A 21,489-nucleotide genomic window follows, 5' to 3' on the forward strand; every position below is an offset into this window, starting at 1 on the left:
CATCTCACCTCGTGCCATTCTCATGCCTTCTCCCTGTAACCCTGCCGATTATTTCTTTTCAAATGACCATCCAATTCTCTTTTGAATGTCTCGATTGAACCTGCCTCCACCACACTCTCAGGCAGTGCATTCCAGACCTTAACCACTCACCGCCTGAAAAAGTTTTTCCTCACGTCACTTTTGCTTCTTTTGCCAATTACTTTAAATCTGTGCACTCTCATTCTCAATCCTTTCACGAGTGGGAACACTTTCTCACGATTTACCCTGTCCAGACCCCTCATGATTTTGAATTGATTGCACACAGCAAGTAATTAAGTTGAATTTTCATGGAGTTCATCTGAATGTCCACTGTAACTGTGAGGGATGATCGGGAGAATCCTGGCAGAAATTCCAACTCTAGTATCTTATGTGCTGTAATGAACAAGCATACTACTGTGTTGTCACAGTCTAATACTGCCTGAAAATAAATTACTTGTATGATAGAGCCTCCATTCTCCATTAGCTTCTTTCCTGATTACGTGCCAGAACCTTAGCAAGACAAAGCCTGTCATCTCATAGGACAACGCACTAACAGCCTAGTCCTGTCTGAAATGAATCAGTTGCATAACCAATTAAAACTGTCTTTTGGATGAAATATTAAACTGAGACTCCATCTGCCTTTTCAGTTTTTTTTATTCATTCAAGGGATGTGGGTGTCGCTGGCTAGGCCAGCATTTATTGCCCATCCCTAATTGCCCTTGAGAAGGTGATAGTGAGCTGCCTTCTTGAGTCGCTGTAGACCATGTGGTGTACGTACACTCACAGTGCTGTTAGGGAGATTGTTCCAGGATTTTCACCCAGCGACAGTGAAGGAGCGGCGATATATTTCCAGGTCAGGATGGTGAGTGGCTTGGAGAGCAACTTGCAGGTGGTGGTGTTCCCATGTGTCTGTTGCCCTTGTCCTTCTAGATGGTAGCAGTTGTGGTTTTGGAAGGTGCTGTCTAAGGAGCCTTGGTGAATTCCTGCAGTGCATCTTGTAGATGGTACACACTGCTGCCACTGTGCGTCGGTGGTGGAGGGAGTGAATGCCTGTGCATGAAAAGATCTCATGGCACTAATCTTAGAAGAGCAGGGGCAGTTTTCCCCTGTATCCTGGTCAACATTTATCCAATGTCACTCAAACACATGATCTGCTAATTATCTCATTACTATTTGTGGGAGCTTGCTGTGTGTAAATTGGCTGCATTTCCTACATTACAACAGTGATTATCCTTCTCAATGACTCTAAAGCACTTTGGGATTCCCCGAGGTTGAAAAGGGTGCTATATAAATGTAAATTATTTCTGTCTTTAAAGATTAAATTCTGTTTATGATATTTGTATTGTGCCTCTCTAGAAAATTAGGCCCACAATTCCATTGCACTAAATATGTAACACCAAATATTGGTGACTTCTCATGATCTGCCAATTTCCATTATCTCTGAACGCTATCATTTTCATAATGAAGTTTCTATCAAAGTAACGTTTGCTTGACCTAACAATGTATTTTCTCAAGGTGAGAATCTAGTGTAATTGTAAAGATTGTTTTGCTTACAGAGTCTGTCGTGGAGTGTCCACGAAATTGTCATGGAAATGGGGAATGTGTTTCTGGAGCTTGTCACTGTTTTCCTGGATTTTTTGGACCTGATTGTGCCAGAGGTATGTAAAAAGACCTGCTTAGAGTTCCAAATCATTTGCTTATTATCAACAGGGACAGGAGATTGTGTGCACACAGGAAGTGGAGCAATTTTGGGAATGGTGCAAGATAATCTGAAATGTTGTCCCTAGTTCTGGTTGTATCCTACGTGGCAACAGACTCTGAGCGCCGGATTTTTGTGGAGCCTGAACCACTCTGGAACCATTTAAAAATGGCAAGTGGGACCCGATTCTGGGCTCCCCGTACCCACTCCTGGCACCAGCATTTTTCGCCAGCGCGGAGTAAGGGTATGGATAGAGAGACTGCACCCTGCACCCCCAACCTGGCTAGCTCCATTCCGGGAGTAGGCCATAGCGCTCGCAATTTTCATGGACTCGGGCCAGCTTCTCCATGAAAGATGGTTCATGGCCCCTCAGAGGACTCACAAACCATACTCTGGATTCAGGAACCTTTTGAAAGGTAAATTCAAAAGGTCTTATCCATGCCTCCAGCAATTTCCCATGGCCCATCATACCCTCAATGCCAACTCATGCCCCTTCCTAACCCATTCTCCCATTATGCACTAGACACATAACCAATGAGCCATATAACAACAATGGCAAGTGTGGATCTGCTGAATAAAAAACACCCAATCTGAAAAGTTCTTTGAAAAAAAATTGCTGTTCCTTCTATAAAGGTGTCAATCAAACAGGCCATTAAAGCTTCAATAACAGAGTTTTCAAACATTTCACACCTCTTGGTCTTCTCCAAATAAACATTGCGACATTGACCAGGTTTTCACTTGTCCTCATTATGCATGCTTGGCTGAGAGTCCATACCAATAAAAACATCAACCCAGCAGGGATCTATTTTGACTTTGAATTGTTGACTTTGCTTGATTGACACTTTTAAGTGGTTATCATAAATGTTTCTGTGATCTCTTCTGTCGATTCCTCAGCATTTATTTGGACAAGATTAAGAGTGTGAAATGTTTGGAGCTTTTGTTATTGATACTTTAATAGTTTGCTTATTTGACACTAAGAACATTTCTGAATGGGTGCTTTTTTTTCAGCGGTTCCACACTTGACGTTGTTATTATATGGCTCATTGATTATGTACATAGTGGATACTGGATGAATGGGCATGTAAGGGGCATCAGTTGGCATTAAGTTGACATGAAGAGTATGAGGGGCCATATGGAGTGGCTGGATGTTGTGAAGCATTCTGAGGAGTTAGGGTTAGAATACCTAATTGCTTTTATTACAACTGAGACAAAGTCCCAAAGAACCAAGGCAGGCCTTCTAACCATCTGCCTCAGCACCCTTCCACCTCCATGACCACCTATAATCTGCTTCCAAGGTAGGTGGGCCTGACTCTACCCCTCACCCACCCCCAGAGCAAAAATTGTGTGTAACTGGGTGCTTTAAACCAAGGCGTGTCTACCAAAATTTCCCAATTTGAGCTACGCGTCTCAGTAGCAAAAATCCGGCCTTGAGTCTGCAATAATAACCTTTATTTATCCATACTTATGGATGGTAAAGATCTTATTTTTTGAAGTCCAAACAAATTGAATATCATTGAGAATTGCTGTAACTGCTACGGTCATTTAATTAAAAGATCATTTGATGTCTGTTTATTTGCACGTAATTCCTTTGTTATTTCCAACCTGGTGGTAACTTAATCTCGTTTCTCTTACACAGCAACATGTCCAATATTATGTAGCGGCAATGGCCAATATTCCAAGGGACGTTGTCTTTGTTACAGTGGCTGGAAGGGAACGGAGTGCGATGTGCCCTCAACCCAGTGCATCGACCCTCTGTGTGGAGCACATGGCGTCTGCATCATGGGCTCCTGTGTTTGCAACTCGGGTTACAAAGGAGAAATGTGTGAGCAAGGTACAGCAAAATAGAAGTGCAGTAAAGTCACAGGATTTGTCTTGCTGGAAATGAATTCAAAGTGCAGTGTGGCATGTCACACTGAGATTTTAAGGTAGAACTTCTGATCTGACTCCTTAATATGCTTATATAATTTTCCTGGACATGCATTTAGTATGCAACTGTAAACTTATTTAGTTTGAATGATTCCCTGACAGTAGTGCACACTGTGAGGTATTCATAGTGCATTGTTGTTGGATATGGACTTCTCTGATTTGGAAGTTCTGCCCTACTCTATTGAAATAAGTTATAAGGTCAACCGAGGCAAACTGACCCCTCTCTTTGCCCCACTCCTGAGTTGGTTATAACAGAGTTTGGATTTAAAAGGGAGGTGATATTGCCAGTTGAATATATTTGTGTGTACAGCTCATATATCTGTGTACAGCTCAGTGCAAGAAATAAGCCAGACAGTTTCCTTAAGTTAACAAGTAAAAAGTTAGTTTTATTGCTAAAACTTATTTCGGTTAAGATGCAGAAATTATTAACGAAAGATTTAAAGTGTACCAATATGTCCAAATACCCACTATTACAAAAACAACATACAGGCAATCCCCCTATGTCCATCACACACAAGCATGCAAAAAAATAAATAAAACTGCAGAATATCAGGTCCTAAAACCATGGCCAAGTAACAAGTAAAGTCAGAAAAAAAAATCACTGATTGTCCAGAGGCTTGTTTACAGCTGAATGGTCCCTTTCCACAATGTAGTAATTGGTCTGCAGTTGTGGCTGGTTAATTCGGAATTCTCCTTTAAGAACTCTCAGTTTGCAGCAATGAGGTCTTCTGGTGCATTTTTCAAATCACAAGCAGCTCAGCTGATGAGAGAGTTTTCAGAAGAAAGAAAGATAGGGTAAGGCTGTTGCCCCTGTGGCAGTCTCTGTCTGAGTATTCTAAATCCAGTATCATTTTTACACCCAAGAGCTGAATCATGTAACTATAGAAAAGTTACGATTCAGAAAGAGGCTATTCAGTCCACCATGCCTGTGCTGGCCAGAAAAAGATTTTTAAAAAACTAGCTCAAAAAAACTGTCTCAGAGCTCCATAGACTATGTGTCTCCATAAAAGCAGCTTGTGTCCTTTGCAAATGTGACATAGTAGATGCGGTAAGCCAGTTAGTGTCCTTTGCTTAGGAAAAGTGTTCTTTTAAAAAAGTGTTCAATACATATGTATGTCCAGATGATGACACTATAAAGTAGTATATGTCCAGCCAATGATATTATAAATTAATATATTCTACATAACACATCGCCATAACAGTGTGCTAGATTCTAACCAATAATGTTCGTGTGACTCACCCCAAAATAATATACATTTGTGTCCATCTGCTATAGAAGGCTCATAGGTATTGTCACTCAAGTATTTGCTTCAACATGAGAAGATGTTGAGTCTTGGCACCAAGTAAGTTGCTTTTCGCAAAGGGAAACTGCGTAAATCAATCTCCTAAAAAAAAATCTGACTTAAGTTCACCACTAATCGTCTGTGATTCTGAGAGTAAAGTGAAAGTCCGTTGACATATTTAAATGTAAACCTCATTATTTTCAGTTGTCAGAAGCAGTTATTTGTCTCCGTCATAGAAGCAGCCATTTTATAATTAGTTCATGATTTTTGTCAGTGACAACAGGGTTGAGTTTAACTTAAAAAAAAGTTTGTTTATTTATTTCTCCACAAAGGCAATGTTGTTTCACAAGAGCATTTATTGTCCCTTCCTCTCCTTACAACATGTAACAAATCGCAGGCTAATTTTATGAAATTTTCCCTGAAAGAAGTCTGTAGTGCAGTAGAAGAATAGAGGAGCTATTGAGTGTGTGCTATAGGACACCAAATAGTGGGAAGAAGATAGAGGAGAAAATTTGCAGGCAATTTACAGAAAGGTACAAGAACTGGTGATACTGGGGAGTTCAGTTATCCTACTATAGGCTGCGATAGCACCAAGCAGAGAGAGGGAGAAATCCCTGAAATGTGTACAAGAGCTCTTTCTTCTTTGGTGTATTTCCAGTCCGACAAGGAGGGAAGCAGTGCTGGATCTGTTTCTGTGGAATGAAGTGAGGCAAGGGGCAGTGGAGGAGCATTTGTGAAACAATGATCATAATACCATTTTAGAATGGTTGTGGAAAAAGGACAAGGACACTCAAGAGTAAAAATACATAGCTGCAGGAGGGTTACCTTCAGTGAGTTGGAAAGGGACCTGGCCCAGGTCAACTGGAATCCAAAATTGGTTGGCAAAACAATAACTGAACAATGTGAGATCTTCGGGGAGGAAATGGCTTGAGTACTGTACCTTTGGATGCTTTATTATGTTAAAGGTACTATATAAATATAAGTTATTGGTGTTATTCAAACTTGGCATATCCCCTTGCAGGGGAAAAGTAGGGCATCCAAAACTAGAGTTCCCTGGATGACTAAAGATGCACAAATAAAAGGAGTATGACAGTTGTATGGTTCATTGAATATAGAAAGTACGCAGGAGATGTAAAGAAGGGAATAAGATGGGCAAAGAGAGGGTATGAGAATAGATCAGCAGCTAACGTAAAAGGGAACCTAAATATCTCTAACAAACATATAAATAGTAAAAGGATAGCCCAAGAAAGGGTAGGGCCAATTTGGGGCAAAAATGATATCATCTTGTAGAGGCACGAGCACCTCTGCTCCTGGTCAACTCAAAAGGACAGAGAGCAAAAGAAAGCTGTGAACAGAACAGTCAAGAGACAACCACCATGTCAACTGTCATGGGTCATAGGCTTTTCCTGCCTGTTTAGCTAATGCATCATATTTAAACTGTTGCTTCTTAATAAGCTACTTAATAACGAGTTACTTATAAGGCTGAGGGAGATGTTGGCATAGTGATGACATCACTGGAATAATAATCCAGAAGTCCAGGCTATTGGTCTGGGAACATGGGTTCAAATCCCACCCCGGCAGCTGGGAGAATTTAAATTCAATTAATAAACCTGGAATATAAAGCTAGTCTCAGTCATGGTGACCATTAAACTATCATCAATTGTTGTAAAAATCCACCTGGTTCACAAATGTCCTTTAGGGAAGGAAATCTGTCATCCTTACCCATTCTGGCTTACGTGTGATTCCAGACCCATAGCAATGTGGTTGACTCTTAATTGTCACCTGAAATGGCCTAGCAAGCCACTCAGTTCAAGAGCAATTAGGGATGGATAACAAATGCTGGCCTTGCCAGCGATGCCCACATCCCATGAAAGAATTTTTAAAATCTTTTTCGGCAATCTGTGGCTCCCGAGCCTTAGAGCTTACAGTGTGAAATGAATTTTGGGAGGAAGAATGTGTAGAGAGCAATACAAACTAAATGATACAATTGTAAAGGGGGTGCAGGAACAGAGAGATCTGGGGGTGTAAGAACACAAAGCTTTGAAGATAACAGGACAAGTTGAGAAGGCTGTTAAAATGCCATATGGGATCCTTGGCTTTATAAATAGAGGCATTAAGTACAAAACCAAGGAACCTGTGGAAAATGCTGGGGCATTTCTGGGCACCACACTTTAGGAAGAATGTCAAAGCTTGGAGTGGATGTCGAAGAGATTTACCAGAATGACACCAGGGATGAAGGGCTTCAGTTATGTGGAGAGTCTGAGACACTGGGATTGTTCTCCTGAGAGCAGAGAAGGCTGAGAGGAGGTATCAGAGGGGTGTTCAAAATGATGACTGATTTTGATGGAGGGAATTAGGAGAAACCCTTTCCAGTGACAGAAGGGTCAATAACCAAAGGGCACAGATTTAAGGTCAATGGCAAAAGAGCCAGAGGCAACAAACATTCTTTTTACATAGTGAATTAGGATCCAGAGTGCACTGCCTGAAAGGGTGGTGGAAGCAGATACAATCATAACATTCAAAACAGAATTGTATATGCACTTGAAGGTGAAAAGAAAAGTGCAGGGCTATTGGGAAAGAACAGGGGATTGGGATTAATCGGGTAGTACTATCAAAGAGCCAGCACAGGCACGATGGAACAAATGGCGTTGTACTGTATCATTCTATGAATCAATGATTTAATAATAATGACACACACATGGCAGTTCTCCCTTTCCATTGTTAGAAGTGAAATATTTAAGTTTTGCATCACGTAGATGGTAAGTGGATCATGCAATCCATATGTTATTTCCTAGATTAGTTTCCGAAGAGATTGGCGTGGAAGTTTCCATTGTATTTTTTTCCTTAATTTGTGCTGGGTTTTTCTCTGTTCTACCACTCACAAGAGATTAAAGGCCACATCTGGGTTATAAATGTCTAAGTCATGATGCTCCGCTAATATGAGTGTGGGACACGTTTGATGGAGCAGCTGGTCTTTTCCTGATTATCATTTTTGTTTGTTTGTTTGCATGTCCTAACTTCAGTTTCTCTATGTTATTCTCCTGAATTGTGCATCTGCAACATTTAATATCCATTTCCATTGATTCATTCATCCAGACCTCGTATATCTGTTCTTCTGCATATTGTTGACTGTTTTTATGTGCACTCAAATGCGGTGACGGAGAAAACCATCCTGAATAGGCCTTGAGACAACAAGGGAGATGACAAGGCGCCGCGATTTAAAATATTTCTCTCACCGAGACCTCACAAACTCTGTGAATTGTCCTTATTGTAGACTGTCAATAATCTCCAACTGCTGGCAGCAATATTCTACTGTTGGTTCACAAGCAGGGGAGAAACAGTTTTCAGGCTATTAGTTCTGTCCTCAATTAGTCCTGGTTTTTGGGCAATTAAATTAACCAGTTTAAACCTTGCAAACTCCTGCAAAGCACTTACCATATTTTCTTGTATGAATTTCTATTCTTTGGTGAAAACGTCAATCACTGATTTGACTTTGGTTGTCCCGAAGACCAAGGAGGTGGTTGGATTCGAAGATTGCACAGCCTACCATCAAGTCTTTCCAGAAACTAATATTGTCTACATTACCTTGCCACATATATTAACTTCTTGCAGCATGCTGCTTCCTCTTGGCTTCTGGACAGGACTGTGCACAAACATCTGAAACACTGTAAAATGATCAATGAAGAATGATGGTATTTCTCAATCCTTCGTGCTTAAGTCCAGTTCAAACAAAGTCACTGTCAGACATAAGGAGTCTAGAATCACAGCTTTGGCATTTAGACTCTGAGTTCGTTCACAGTGGTGAATCCTGCAACTTGCCAGAGCAATGTTGATCAGCACTGTCTAATGGTGAAACTATGGGCTGGATTTTCCCACAGGCTTCAGAACTCAGACCTCAGGACCCAATGGGGGTCCCGTGCCCACACTTGTCAGCATCGCTAATTGACCCCTCCATGGGTGGCAAGCAGCAGGCTCAATCAGAGGGCCAGCAGCTCTGGAACCTCGGTAGTGCCACAGGGAGAGGTGGGCACAGCTGAGGCAGGTCAGGGACCCCAAAGTCACCTCGAATGGAGGCACCCTTGCTGGCCTGCACATCAGTGCAGAAATTAGCAAGATCAAGGCCAGTAGAGGTCCATCAGAATGGAAGGGATACCTCTCGTCATTGGGATTGGCTGCAACTGCTGCCTCCCCAGCTCATTCCTAGGAAACTTCCCCGAAGGTGGGGATGCAGCAGGCTGCTTTCGTGTTGTGGCTTCCCTCTATTATTCTGGCCCACCTGCCTCCAACCCTTTCTCTGAGGCCAGGAATATCCAGCCTTAAGATACGAGCTGGGACAAGTTAGTCACTGCAGCAATAAAGGATTTAGCTCAGTGAGGCGTTAAGCATAGGGGGCCCCTTAAATGTCAGTTAGCAATTATGATATCTATATATAACTGCTAAAGCTTTTCATACAAATTATTCGGATTTGAAACCTGTATCATTACATATTGGACTGATAAATGTGTGTTGTTATAGCATTAAGGCATTATTTAAACTACAATGGGCACTTTCCCAGAAACTTGGCATTGACCCAATGTTTGCTAAATGTTCTGTTGGTCATTAGCTGGGATGCACTGGGCTGTCGTCCAGCTCTCCAGACTCTGTGAGCCACTCTGACTAACCCATTGCAGCTCCTGCCAATCCACTACTCTATCTAAGGCAGTCTCCTTCGTTAATCTTTATTATTCACACTTTCCATGAGTCCATCAATTTAGCTCATGGCAGATGGCAGTGCCAAACACCTGCAGCTTCTTAGGAATGGTCTATGAAAGAGCTACCCATAATGACCACACCACTTTTTATGGATGTATAAGCAGCAAAGGGCTATTGTTAATCCTGTTCCTCTGTGGGTATGGCTAGAAACAGAATGATCACATTGACTTTGATATCAAGGTTGGTTGCCAACCTTCGTAATCACAGTTGTTGGATCTTTTGGATGCTGATGATCAATGAAATACATATTGCTCTTAAGGAAGAATTCAAAAGATTGGACATTTTGTAATTGACAAGTGTGAATGTTGTTTCGCCTGAGCTGAACTGACTTCATCCGCTGAGTGACATATACTAAAGATGCTCACCTCTGTCAGGGACAAGTTGTTTTCAGACTTTCATGTTAGCTGCACTGCTAAGACAACAGAATAACTCATCATGAAGATCCGAGACATAGGGGTGTGGTCTGCGATCTCCACTGTCTTTCACTTCATGCACTGCGCTTTCTCTTTGACCTCTGGGATAAGCTTCAAATGAATCATTTTAACGAGAATGAACTTTTTGGCAAAAGTTGCAAAAGTTTTTAAGTAGAAGCTTAACGGCATGCCAGATAAGGCAATCAGGCCAGAGCTCATTGGAAGGCAAAGCCTTACAAATCCTATCTAATTACCTAGGTAGATACACCAGCAAATATCGCCGCAGCTGCTTGGTACTTCATCTGGCTCCAACTAATGACTCGAGAGGGAATTTTTTTTCAAGCCTGAATTGATGTAGTGCACATCATACACCTGAAGCCCAACACTTATCCACAATTAGGCCCCAGGCCTCATCTGGATAATTCCGACAAACTGTAGGTACCTGCCCACCTTCCTGGACCACTTTGGGTCAGCTGTGTTGTTGGTAGCGGCCCTCAGGTAGATCAGGTGTTGTAGGGGCCTGGGGGAGGGGTGGGTGGAGCAGATCAATGTGCGCTGATCATGACTCACAGTAGTTCCCGGGACCAGGAGGAGCAGTATTGCTTCTCCTGGCCCTAAATTACAGTAAATTTTTTAAAAGTCCTACCTTGTTCTCTTCATCTCCTTGTTCCCTTCATCTAAATGTTCATCTACCAGATCCCCCGCAGGAAACAGCCATGGTCCCAGTATAACTCCCTCCTGGCCAAAGAAAATCAAGTTCTCAAACCTGAAACATCAGCTGGCCATAAGTGTCTCCAACTGACAAGACCTGTTGTTGGAACTGAAAGGTCAAAATTGTCCAACTGCCTTAGACTCTCTAGCTTAGCTCTTGAGAGCAGTGCTTTATTAACACTTTCAGAGAAAGCAGACATATGCTTTCATCCTCAAATATAAAAGCTTCATCTTATGCTGGCAGATTGTAATGATTCAACTGTTCTCTAGTTGTAACCCTTGCTTTCTCAAGGTCTGTCACTCAGTTTGTTAAATGGCCATATGGAAAATTATTACTGCCCAGAGGAGTGAAATCAGGGGCTAAAATCTGCTGATTTCCAGATCTGTCAGAGTTTTCAGCTGTATAATTGTTGCTCTTATTTCCAAATGTGGAATGAGTTTCCTGAGGCCGCCCAGGGGCTATATCATTGATTACTTTTTCAGGGCAAGAGGCTGGCAAAGCCCCGGACCTGGTGGATAAAATGCCTTTTTGTATGTTGGCACTCTTCGTGCAGTCCTGAACCTCTGGCCAAGATTTCCGACAGAAATTGATGCTGCTTCTGTCTCGAGAAACCATGGTGCCAAATGTTTAAAAGCTTTACCGCGCCCTCCTGTCTGGAGATAAAATACCATTATGATCAACGTTTGGACACCAGGGCCTTCTCCTCATCAGCACCACAAACATTGCCCAGTCCAAGAGCAGCAGGTGATAAAATTCTTTGTGATATCCTACAACTGGCCATTAACCCCCAGGCAAGGCAAAGGCGAATTTTATGTTTACTGTCAGCATTTTTGGCCTGTATTGTTTTTTGTCAGTTCCCTACCTGGGAAGATGTTCAAATGCAGTGAATGGCATGCAACTACAAATCAGTATCTTCTTGATCTGTGCGGTGTGGCTGATGCACACATTGGTGCTTCTATGCAAACTGGCTTGAAAATGACTTTGCAGTTTTCAAACACATTCTTGTCCCAAAAAGGCATAAATCATTTGCATGTAGAGGATGACTAAATAGGGAACAGACAGATTCATTATATTCCTCATGCTTTGGACATAAATAATCTTCCACCTGAAAAGCTCCCTCCCACCTAGCACTTTGTGTCAAATTATTGTGCCTGTAATGACCATCATTATATTAAGTCAGTGCCTTCAACCTCTACTTCCATCAGAAAAACTGAGGAGGACCCTCACGGTGAGGCCTTATAACCAGTGCTAGCTGGGTGAGATCATTGTGGCTCTTCGACTATTGCCTGTGGGAAGTCGGAAAGGCCGGGAGGAAAAAAATGCAAAATGCACCAGGTGCTGGAAACCTGAACTAAAAACTGAAAATGTCAGAAACACTCAGCAGGTCAAGGCAGCATCTGTGGAGAGAGGGAGGTAGGATTAACACTTTCAGGCAGATAAACGTCTTCAGAGAACTCCTCCCGTGAGCAGCCATGTTACTTCCAGTTATTTGCATGTGGATAATGAGCCACATTCAAGGAATGAGGAGAACAATCTGTAAAGCAGATTATTTAATATCACTCACAGACCGGTGAGCTGGACTTTTCCAGCTTTACTTGAGCCTGTAATGCAATGAATCCCACTAAGAAATGAGACATGCCCCATTAGTTCAAATGGCGATCTTGTCTGGGCAGTAGAAAAACTGCAGCAGGCCTCAAGGGTTCTGTGTTTGCAAGAAAACAGAGAAGGGATTGTTGGACAAGCATCCTAATCTTAGCTAACTAGACTCTTTTAGTGTTCGTTTTGCTAAAAGCTGAAAAGTAACTTTCCCAAGACTGATTGCTGAGCAGAAACCCTCAAACCTTCAAGATTAACAAAGGGTGAATGGTTACCAGGGGGTAGGCAGGAATGTGGGGTTGAGGTTACACTCAGATCAGCCATGACCTTATTGAATGGCGGAGCAGGCTCGAGGGGCTGAGTAGCCTACTCCTGCTCCTAATTCGTATGTTCATATGTAAGCCCATATCTCCAGAGTCATGTGTTTGGTGTCTTTTCATTCCAAAGCTCTGTGTTCATTTGCTTGGTCCTGTCACTGGTATATATGAAATATTGGGATAATTAGTGTAGAAACATTAATGGGTAGCTGAGCGATTACAATGCAGTAATGTAATCAGAGTTCAAATGTTGTCATCAACTGAACCTCAAGTGTTTGTTTTAATTGTCGTGTCAACTCAGGATTACTGCCTTGTAATTACACGGGGTTACCTGTTATTTTCCTGTGCAGCATACTGTAAATTTTATGGAGTGGCAATCCTGTTTCCTGTGAAGTCCATTCCTGTGCAGCCATGATCATCAGTAGAGCTGTAGACTGTTGCTAAACTGTCTTTGAGCATGTAACCAAAGCATGGTTAATGAGTGAAACATTATTACTACTGAATTATAGAAAAATAACCTATAGTTGAATTACTGGGAAATTTTGTGACCAGTACCCAAGGTACAATAAGCAATGGGTTTAAATATCCCTTTTCCAATAATTTAAGGTAAATTTTCTCTCCTTCGAAATCTGGCTGCCCAAACTTTACTCTAAGGTTGCAAAAACAAATAATGGCTTCACTTTTGTGTAGAAATTTAAATATGTAAGATACTGCAGTCCTAATTATGAGGCTGATTGATGTTTAAAATCATGCATCATACAGTAAACGCCAGCCATTTTTATCTTTGCTGCTTGTCATTTTGATAAGTTCAAAGTAAACCATTGGGTGATCTCTGTGTACACATATCTCTGTATATCTCTTTATAGCAGCGCTGTTAATAACTAGAAGAAAACTGCAATTAATCTTTTAAATAAAAAGGAAATTCTGATTAAATGTTTGTTGAAATTGTAAGATAGGGCAGTGGGCTTCCTGATTATTAAGGATTTCAACCTAAGTTTCCAGCTGGACGTTTTTGGAAACTGTTGAAACTCCACAGCTCGCTGGAACTAAACATGCAAACTAAGGAATTAACAGCAGCTGCAATAAAGAGAAAGAGGCTAGAAATGGTGGAAATCTGAATTGCTGGCAGTAGACAGCAGATCCATCAGCACCAGTAAAGAGAAAAGACAAGTTAACATTTTCAATGCAGATGTCGGGTTTATATCTAAAAGACAGGCACTTCCCTTTACAAACACTGACAGACCTCAGAATTTGCAGCTATTATTTTCAATAACTGAAGTGGTGCTTTATCCTTCTAGCCCTCAGTAGAATCGGTTCCTCCATGGAAAGTTCTATTATCATATTGAGGAAGATAATACTTTCCATAATATAGCATTTTGCAGTCGTGCTCGAAAGCAATACACCAATAGACTCCTAAACTTCTACAGAAGGAAGTCATTCAGCCCATCATGCCCGCCCCGGTCAACAAAGATCTGACTACACTAATCCCATTTTCCAGCGCTTGGCTCATAGCCCTGGAGGCTATGGCAATGCAAGTGAATATCTAAATGATCTCACCCAAAATCTCGCTATTTTAAAGTAACTTGAAGCAGGGTAAAATGGAACTTTTGTTCTGCTCTACTGGCCATGTCGAGAATGCCCCACCCAGAGCGAGATGTTATCAGTCACAGATATGGCATGACCAGCTGACTGTAAGCTTTTATTCATGAAAGCAACCAAAACAGCTTAGAGCCAAAATGTTGCTGTTGTAAAGGATAGGAGTTCGTAGAAAATGCATACTGTTTAAGCATGTATTGCGTGAACTCCAAGTTCTAGTCAGCATTTTTAATACAGCTGCTCGGCATCATCTGGCAAGGGTAAGTCGAGAGCGCCCACTGCTAAGATACTGATTTGTCTCTGTCTCAAATTCCCCTCTCTTCACATAAGGCAATTTATACATCTCTGGAGATATGCCACAATAAGCCTAGGCTTGCAGTAATAAGTAAGGTGATGTGCGGGTTATGTTGCAGTTATTAGCTTGAAGCTATTTGCAAGTCAGTCATTGAGAGGGTGGAGACATCTGTGTGACCAGGTTGGGAATGGGGAGCGACAGGTAAGTGGAATAAATAGGCATTCACAAAGCAGTTCTCTGCATATTGAAATGGATACATTTTCAATTTGGTAATGAAAATTGAGCAGTTTCTACAACATGTTGCCAATCGCAATATGAGTTTTACACCTGGGCAGTAAATTGAAAATCTCCCCTACAAGAGGTGGTTTGTATAATGGTACCGTACAATTATTCAAGAGCAGGAGTTTCCTTCAAATAGTTGATAACCAGAAGTGAGGTGTAGGTTTGATCAAAGGTCATTTCCCAGAACTAAATGGGCACAGAATGGCAGTTGTCATGCAATCTGCTGTTATGCTATTGTGCTTATCTCTTTCAAAAGGTAGGGTTTCCAAATAATAGAAGAGGTTTGCCTAACTGCTCTGGAAGTGAAAACAGATACTGAAGGAAGTCTGCACTTGCTGAGTAATGTTCTTCACTTTGAGATGATAAAACAATGAGAAGACATTAGTGTTTTTCCACATCACAGAGTAAAGAATTGCCTCGTCAAATATATTGATACTCTGCTGTCATGGACTGTAGTCTTTCAGTCAGTGAGAAGAACTGATGCTGGTAAATTATGATGACAATTGGTCACTTTTTTTGTTCCTTTGTCATAATTATGGTATTGAGGAGGAAGCTATGAAAGCTCAGTTCATTTTTCAAGTGCAAAATCCAATTTCTCTACCTCAGAAATATTGATTTTATTGATCTTTGTTCTTACAATAAGGCAATTAGTGCTGAAGAGATTAAATTTTCAGGTTGTTGACCCTACAAGTGTAAAATTTTATTGAGTCAAATTGTTAGATTAGATCTCATCATCTAAAGCACATTAAAGTGAATTAGTGGACCAAGTCTTGCCAGTCTCTGCTATTTCTCATCTCTTAGGGCAAAGGATGATTTCTTTTTTTCTTCCAGCGGACTGCTACGATCCGACCTGTTCGAACCATGGCGTCTGTATCCACGGGGAATGCCACTGCAGTCCGGGATGGGGCGGTGCAAACTGTGAAAATTCGAAAACCATGTGCCCCGATCAGTGCTCTGGCCATGGGACCTACCTTCAGGAGAGTGGTTACTGCACTTGTGATCCAAATTGGACAGGCACAGACTGCTCAGTGGGTTAGTAGACAGAGGATACCTTGCAAATCATCCCATAAGTGGTGAAATGTTGAGAGCCTTAATTCCCAAGGGTCTAATGCTACAGCAGCAGCAGCATACTTACTGAGTTACAAAGTAACCTGGTGATGTTCATCATCAATGGATAGATTACCTCAGCAAATCTGTCGTTCATTTTAATGGTCTGAGCTGCTTAGAGAGTCCTCCATTTTTGGAGGCCAAATTTTTGTGGTGGGCAGATGAGAAACTTCTTTATAAAGATAGCAGCCAGTTAGCAGTCCGATGAACGTTCTTTCAAAGTGTGAGCTTCACAATAAAGACCTTCCTTTGGTGTAATTTTTTTTAATGATCATGCACTTTTTGAACAATGGTTCCAAAATGTTTCTCCATGGCTTAGTTTTATTATCCATTCACGGGATGTGAGTATCACTGGCAAGGCCAGCGTTTATTGCCCATCCCTAATTGCCCGAGAGAAGGTGGATGAGTTCACCGTCTGGCCTGCTGCTGAGGCACACAGATGACAAAGAGCACTCTTGTGTTGAACCCAAAGATCTCTGCAGGGGCAACTGGCCTTGTCTCTCTCTCTGGGTTAGTGAGAGGGATAAATAAATTCAGCTTGGCTTCCTGTTCCTGATCACTGGATTATGTTTTTTTTTGTAAATTCATGCATGGGATGTGGGCGTTGCTGGCTAGGCCAGAATTTAATGCCCATCCCTAATTGCCCTTGAGAAGGTGGTGGTGAGCTGCCTTCTTGAACAGCTGCAGTCCACGTTAGACTTAGGACTGGACTCAGGTGCAATGGTTGAATATTTTCCTGTTGCTTGCTGTCAAAAATCCACACGTTGCAGTTCACCATTTGGCCAAGATACTGAAGGACGGCTCCAGCTCATGGTACTGTACACCAATGTAATCTTTTGGGTGGAGGAAGAGTCTTTATTGTGAAAGTGGCACTGTTTTCCTTTTCTCCTTATTAATATTAATACTGCAATCTGGCAACTTCGCGCCTGTAGACACCTCTAGCTTGTAAGCTGGGTGTTTCTGACAATGTCACCTTAAATCTACACACTTTGTACTCGCTGTTATCAATTCTCCGTATGCCACTGAACCTATCAAAATTCCATTAGGGAAAAAACTCCTGAGTCTAACCTCAACCCTGTGTTGTTTAAAAGCAGCTTTCTCTCATCAAATTTCAGTGGATGATGGTATTATCCAGGAACTGAACAACTGGAATATTTATTTTTACCAGCAGTTTTTTTTTCTGCATGCTTTGTCAAGTCTCCATAGTGTTGTATCCTTCAAGGATGCCCATTCCTGTTGGTTATCAGCTGTGGCTCAGTTGGTGTACGCTCATGTCTGAACCAGGAGGTTGTGGGTTCAAGCCTCATTCCTGAGACTTCATCATCATTTCTAAGCTGACACTCTGGTGTAGTACTGAGGAGGTGCTGTTGTTGGAGTGAAACATTAAGCCAAGCCCCTACCTGTCCCTAAGAGATTCCATGGCACTATTTTGAAGAAGACTAGTGGAGTTATGTCCTATGTCCTGGCTTATCCCTCAACCAATACCACTGAAACTGATTTTCTGGTCGTTATTACATTGCTATTTGTGGGACCTTGCTGTCTGTAAATTGACTGCCACATTTCTTAACATTACAACAGTGACTACACTTCAAAAGTACCTCTGTGGTGATAAAATGGTTTGGGTCATCCTGAGGTCTCCCTTCTTCCTTCATAAGGGCTGTGCCTCCGGTTTGCCACAAATGTAATCCACAACGTACTCAACACATTCCCTGTTTGAAGAGGAAGGTACTCAGTAAAATTCCCCACAGCAGTTTGTAGCATGAAGCAGAATAACCCTACCTCCCTCTAAGCTGTTTGCTACAGTCTTATTGGAAGAAATCTGCTTTCAGGTCATGCTTGCTGCTGAAGTCTTGACTAGTCAGCCGGAGCAAAAAAAAAAACCAGCAGCTTTGAAATGCGCTGAATTGTAAAATTATATGCTTTAAAAATTTATCTCTCCATGGTCAAATATGATGGCTTTTTAAAAGAAAAGATTACACACAAAAAAAAAGGAAATGGGTGAAGGGAAATTACTACAACAAAAAACAATTACTGAGCTCGATAGAAGTTTAGCTGATCCCAACGCACTTAATTAATGGCAGAAATATCAATTAATCATAATGCTGCTTGTTCAGGTGTCAGCATGATAAGGCTTCAGCTGCAAAGAAATTAAATGGTGTTTCGAATGAAAAGCAGAAACTGAACATGAATTTTCTTCCGAAAGATAAGTTATCCTCAGTTATAATATATATCTTCCCCATCGCTCTGTTCAGTGGATTTTTTGGGAGAACCTCCAAACAGCTTGGATTATGATTGGGGGTTTCTATAGTTGCTATGGTTTTTTTTTCATGCAGGTCTTCACTTGGGCACCTTATTTCTTTCTGTGTTGAATTGTTTGCTGCTTAATTCCAGGTTTTAACTGTCGAACTTACAGCGTTTTGCAGCTTGCATCTCTGGTGTGCACTGGCAGTAAATGGAGTTTTAGGAATTACAAGCAAAGTCAGTAGCCTGGTGATAATTTAACATAAGGCTGTCTTCTGAGTTTAAAACATTAGCCAAAAGCAAACCTACCTGGAAAGGAAAAATTTCATTGAGTTGGCTATTGAGTTTCCTGTCTTATGATTTGCTTACATTTTGATGAACTTTGTTAGATTTCTTTTTCCAGCTTTACTGGGTGCGATGACTTGAGTGATGTGTCATGAGATATAAATCACTTTATGGAGTAGCTTAATATTCATTTAGGACTTATGAAATACACGCATCGGCGAGCGGGGCCTGCCCCCGCACGCCAATGAGAAAATTCTGCCCATTGTATCAGAACTGCGTGCAAGGCAGAATAAAAGGAAACTGAGCAGAACCTGGAATGATAGAGCAAGCTGGATGGGCTGAGTGGTCTTTTTATTTCAGGCTTTGACTGAGTTAAATTACAAGGAAGAAATCATGAAAAACAATTTGCTTACCACAGGATTAATCCAACAAATGGAACAATAGATGTTTACACAATATTTAGTCACAATGGAACAGCAACAGTAGTAAAGTAAGAGAGCAAATGTATCCCTGTAGGTTTCACCATCAAATGTGAACAATTGCGGCCATCTGACTAATTGACAGTCACTTTGCCATTAATATCTTTGTTATGAGGGTCCTTTCGAATGCATCAGGAAAGCAATAACTATTATTCTGAACCAATACAGCCATCAATTGTCCTCAATCCTACTTTTCACATTAAGGTTAGAGAATAGTGAGAGGAGTTCTGGCCTGTGTTAAATAAATGGATTCACTTTTAGGTTGCTTGTTGAGCTCTGTGTATCATTGTCTATTCAAGCCCACCAATTTAACACAGACCCACTGTACCTCCGCCGAGGCACTTGTATGATGCACCAGTCTTCCGTGATGAAATTGATGCTGCCAAAACATTATTTGATCTTTGCACAGAAGACCAACTATTAATTAGTTGCACAATTTCACTTCAATTAAATGAACTTCAATTAATAAGTTTGTAGCGACAATTGACACGACCGTGCTTGAAGATGGTGTGCTAAAGGCTGATAAACACCTTGGTGCTAATGAAAAATTGATTAGATTGATTCACAGGAGAAACAAGGCTCAGGATAAAAAAAACTTTTCATCGCAAAGCCGAGTTAATATTTTGCTGCATCGAGGTTAATCAGCCCATCCAAGGTCCTTTAATTGAAAGCTTGATTCAGAAGAGAGCAGAGTATATATAAAGAAATCATTGGAAGGACTACAATGAACAGACAGTGTGTTCCCTGAGCACCATAGCAGGCAGCAACTGATGAAACTGTGACTAATCCCAGTTGGATAGGTTTTTCTGATCATTGTTTGCAGCAATAAGGGACTGCAGATGGTTTTTATTGAAACTTTTCTTTTAGATCATTTAGTTAGGCATTTGACTTTGCTTTTATTTCCCCCTGATGGCTCCATGGCATCATAGGTGGGGAGATGGTGACATAGTGGTAATGTCACTAGACTCGTCAGCCAGAGGCCCAAGCTAACACTGTTGGGGCATGGGTTTGAATCCCACCACGGCAGATGGTGGAAGTTAAATTCAATTAACAAAATCAGGAATTGGAAGCTAGTCTCAATAAAAGTGACTGTAATAGCTATTATCAATTGTCATAAAAACCCTAATGCCCTTCAGGGAAGGAAATCTGGCATCCTCACCTGGTCTGGCCTACATGTGACTGCATGTGGTTGACCTTTACCTGCCCTCTGAAATGGCCGAGCAAGCCACTCAGTTCCAGAGCAATTAGGGATGGGCAACAAATGCTGACCTTGTCAGCGACGTCCACATCCCATGAAAGAATAAATGGGGTGGGGATAGATGACTTGGTTTCAGTGCTGTGCATGCCAAGATGCATCTCGAACACCAATGATTCCCAACCATCAACTTTAAACTTATTATAGCACTCCCCATTGGTTTACATGAAGCTCAATGTCCATTGCAGTAGGGCTCCAAGTCTGCTGGTTTCATAGACCATATGGAGTGAGGGGCCTCCACTACAATGAGAGGCACTCGCACAAGATTGCGTGCTGTTTTGCAGATTGAAAATCCATCTCACCTCTTACCACAAGCAAAGCATCCAACAGGCACGAGAAAACCTAGATCATTCGATGAAGAAGAAACTATTCAAATCCTCCCGAAGAATTCTCCCTGGTAAATGTAGTATCAGGGTCTGGCACATTTTGGGTTCATGTTGGACTGAGTACAGTACTGCCCACACAATGATGTAAGAGAGCACATGACCCGCACCCAGGGTCAGTGTGATGTTGAACAGAGCCATGTACAGACCTAAACATGGAGACAGCACCTATCCTTTACAGTATATTTGTAAATAGTTCTAATAATTAATAAAGACTTACAGTTAACCTGCTAAAGACTATGAAGACTTTGGTCAATGGCCATCTAACAAATATTGTGGCTGAAAGACTTCTGGCTTTGAACAATGGACACACAACTTTACTGGCCCGGACGAATTTGACTTCTAGTCATTGGTACGACCCTGAAACCACGAAGGTATTGTGGCAAACAGACGTTCGAGCTGATGTACGTCACCCGTAACCAGCCTCTCTCTCTTCTGAGCAGCCTTGGCTCTCCTCAAAACAGCAGATGATGTCAAAACAACCACTGTCGTTAACCAAACATAACTGCACGTTCCCGACTACACAAACAAAGAAAGAGTATCCTGACTCCGACTTCAGCTCTGAACTGTCTTTTCTCTCCGCAGAGCAGGTTTGCCCATTTTCGTTACAGGTCCCGGAAAACCCTCAGTGGTCAGACCAGCCAACCACCCAGGAGGTAACCATGATGCCTCCTGTGGAAGAGGTGAAAGAGAGCGATCAGCAGTCTGAGGAACCCTTACCTCCCGCCCCGTTGACAGTACAGCAGGCCAACACTGCAACTGCTGTGCACATGCAGCAACTCCCAGCCAGCATGTCAAAGCCACAAGAGATGCTGGAACCTGGCAGCAGCTGGCCATGGCCGACAACCAA

The 21,489-nt window shown here is 41.8% G+C and overlaps 1 protein-coding gene across 4 annotated transcripts in view; it reads left to right on the forward strand.

The window, feature by feature from the left end:
• tenm3 (teneurin transmembrane protein 3) overlaps positions 1-21,489 on the forward strand; it is a 1,130,593-nt gene that overhangs the window by 957,929 nt on the left and 151,175 nt on the right. For 3 of the 4 annotated variants that reach the window (XM_078561809.1, XM_078561821.1, XM_078561816.1), the window contains 3 exons: positions 1,575-1,676; positions 3,354-3,548; positions 15,721-15,921. In XM_078561809.1, the coding sequence (XP_078417935.1) occupies positions 1,575-1,676; positions 3,354-3,548; positions 15,721-15,921 (498 nt within the window). The remainder of the gene's footprint in view (positions 1-1,574; positions 1,677-3,353; positions 3,549-15,720; positions 15,922-21,489) is intronic. The other variant, XM_078561828.1, reaches the window with a different exon arrangement.

This window comes from Cetorhinus maximus, chromosome 2 (genome assembly GCF_964194155.1).
Source record: "Cetorhinus maximus chromosome 2, sCetMax3.hap1.1, whole genome shotgun sequence".
Classification (NCBI taxonomy): Eukaryota; Metazoa; Chordata; class Chondrichthyes; order Lamniformes; family Cetorhinidae; genus Cetorhinus; species Cetorhinus maximus.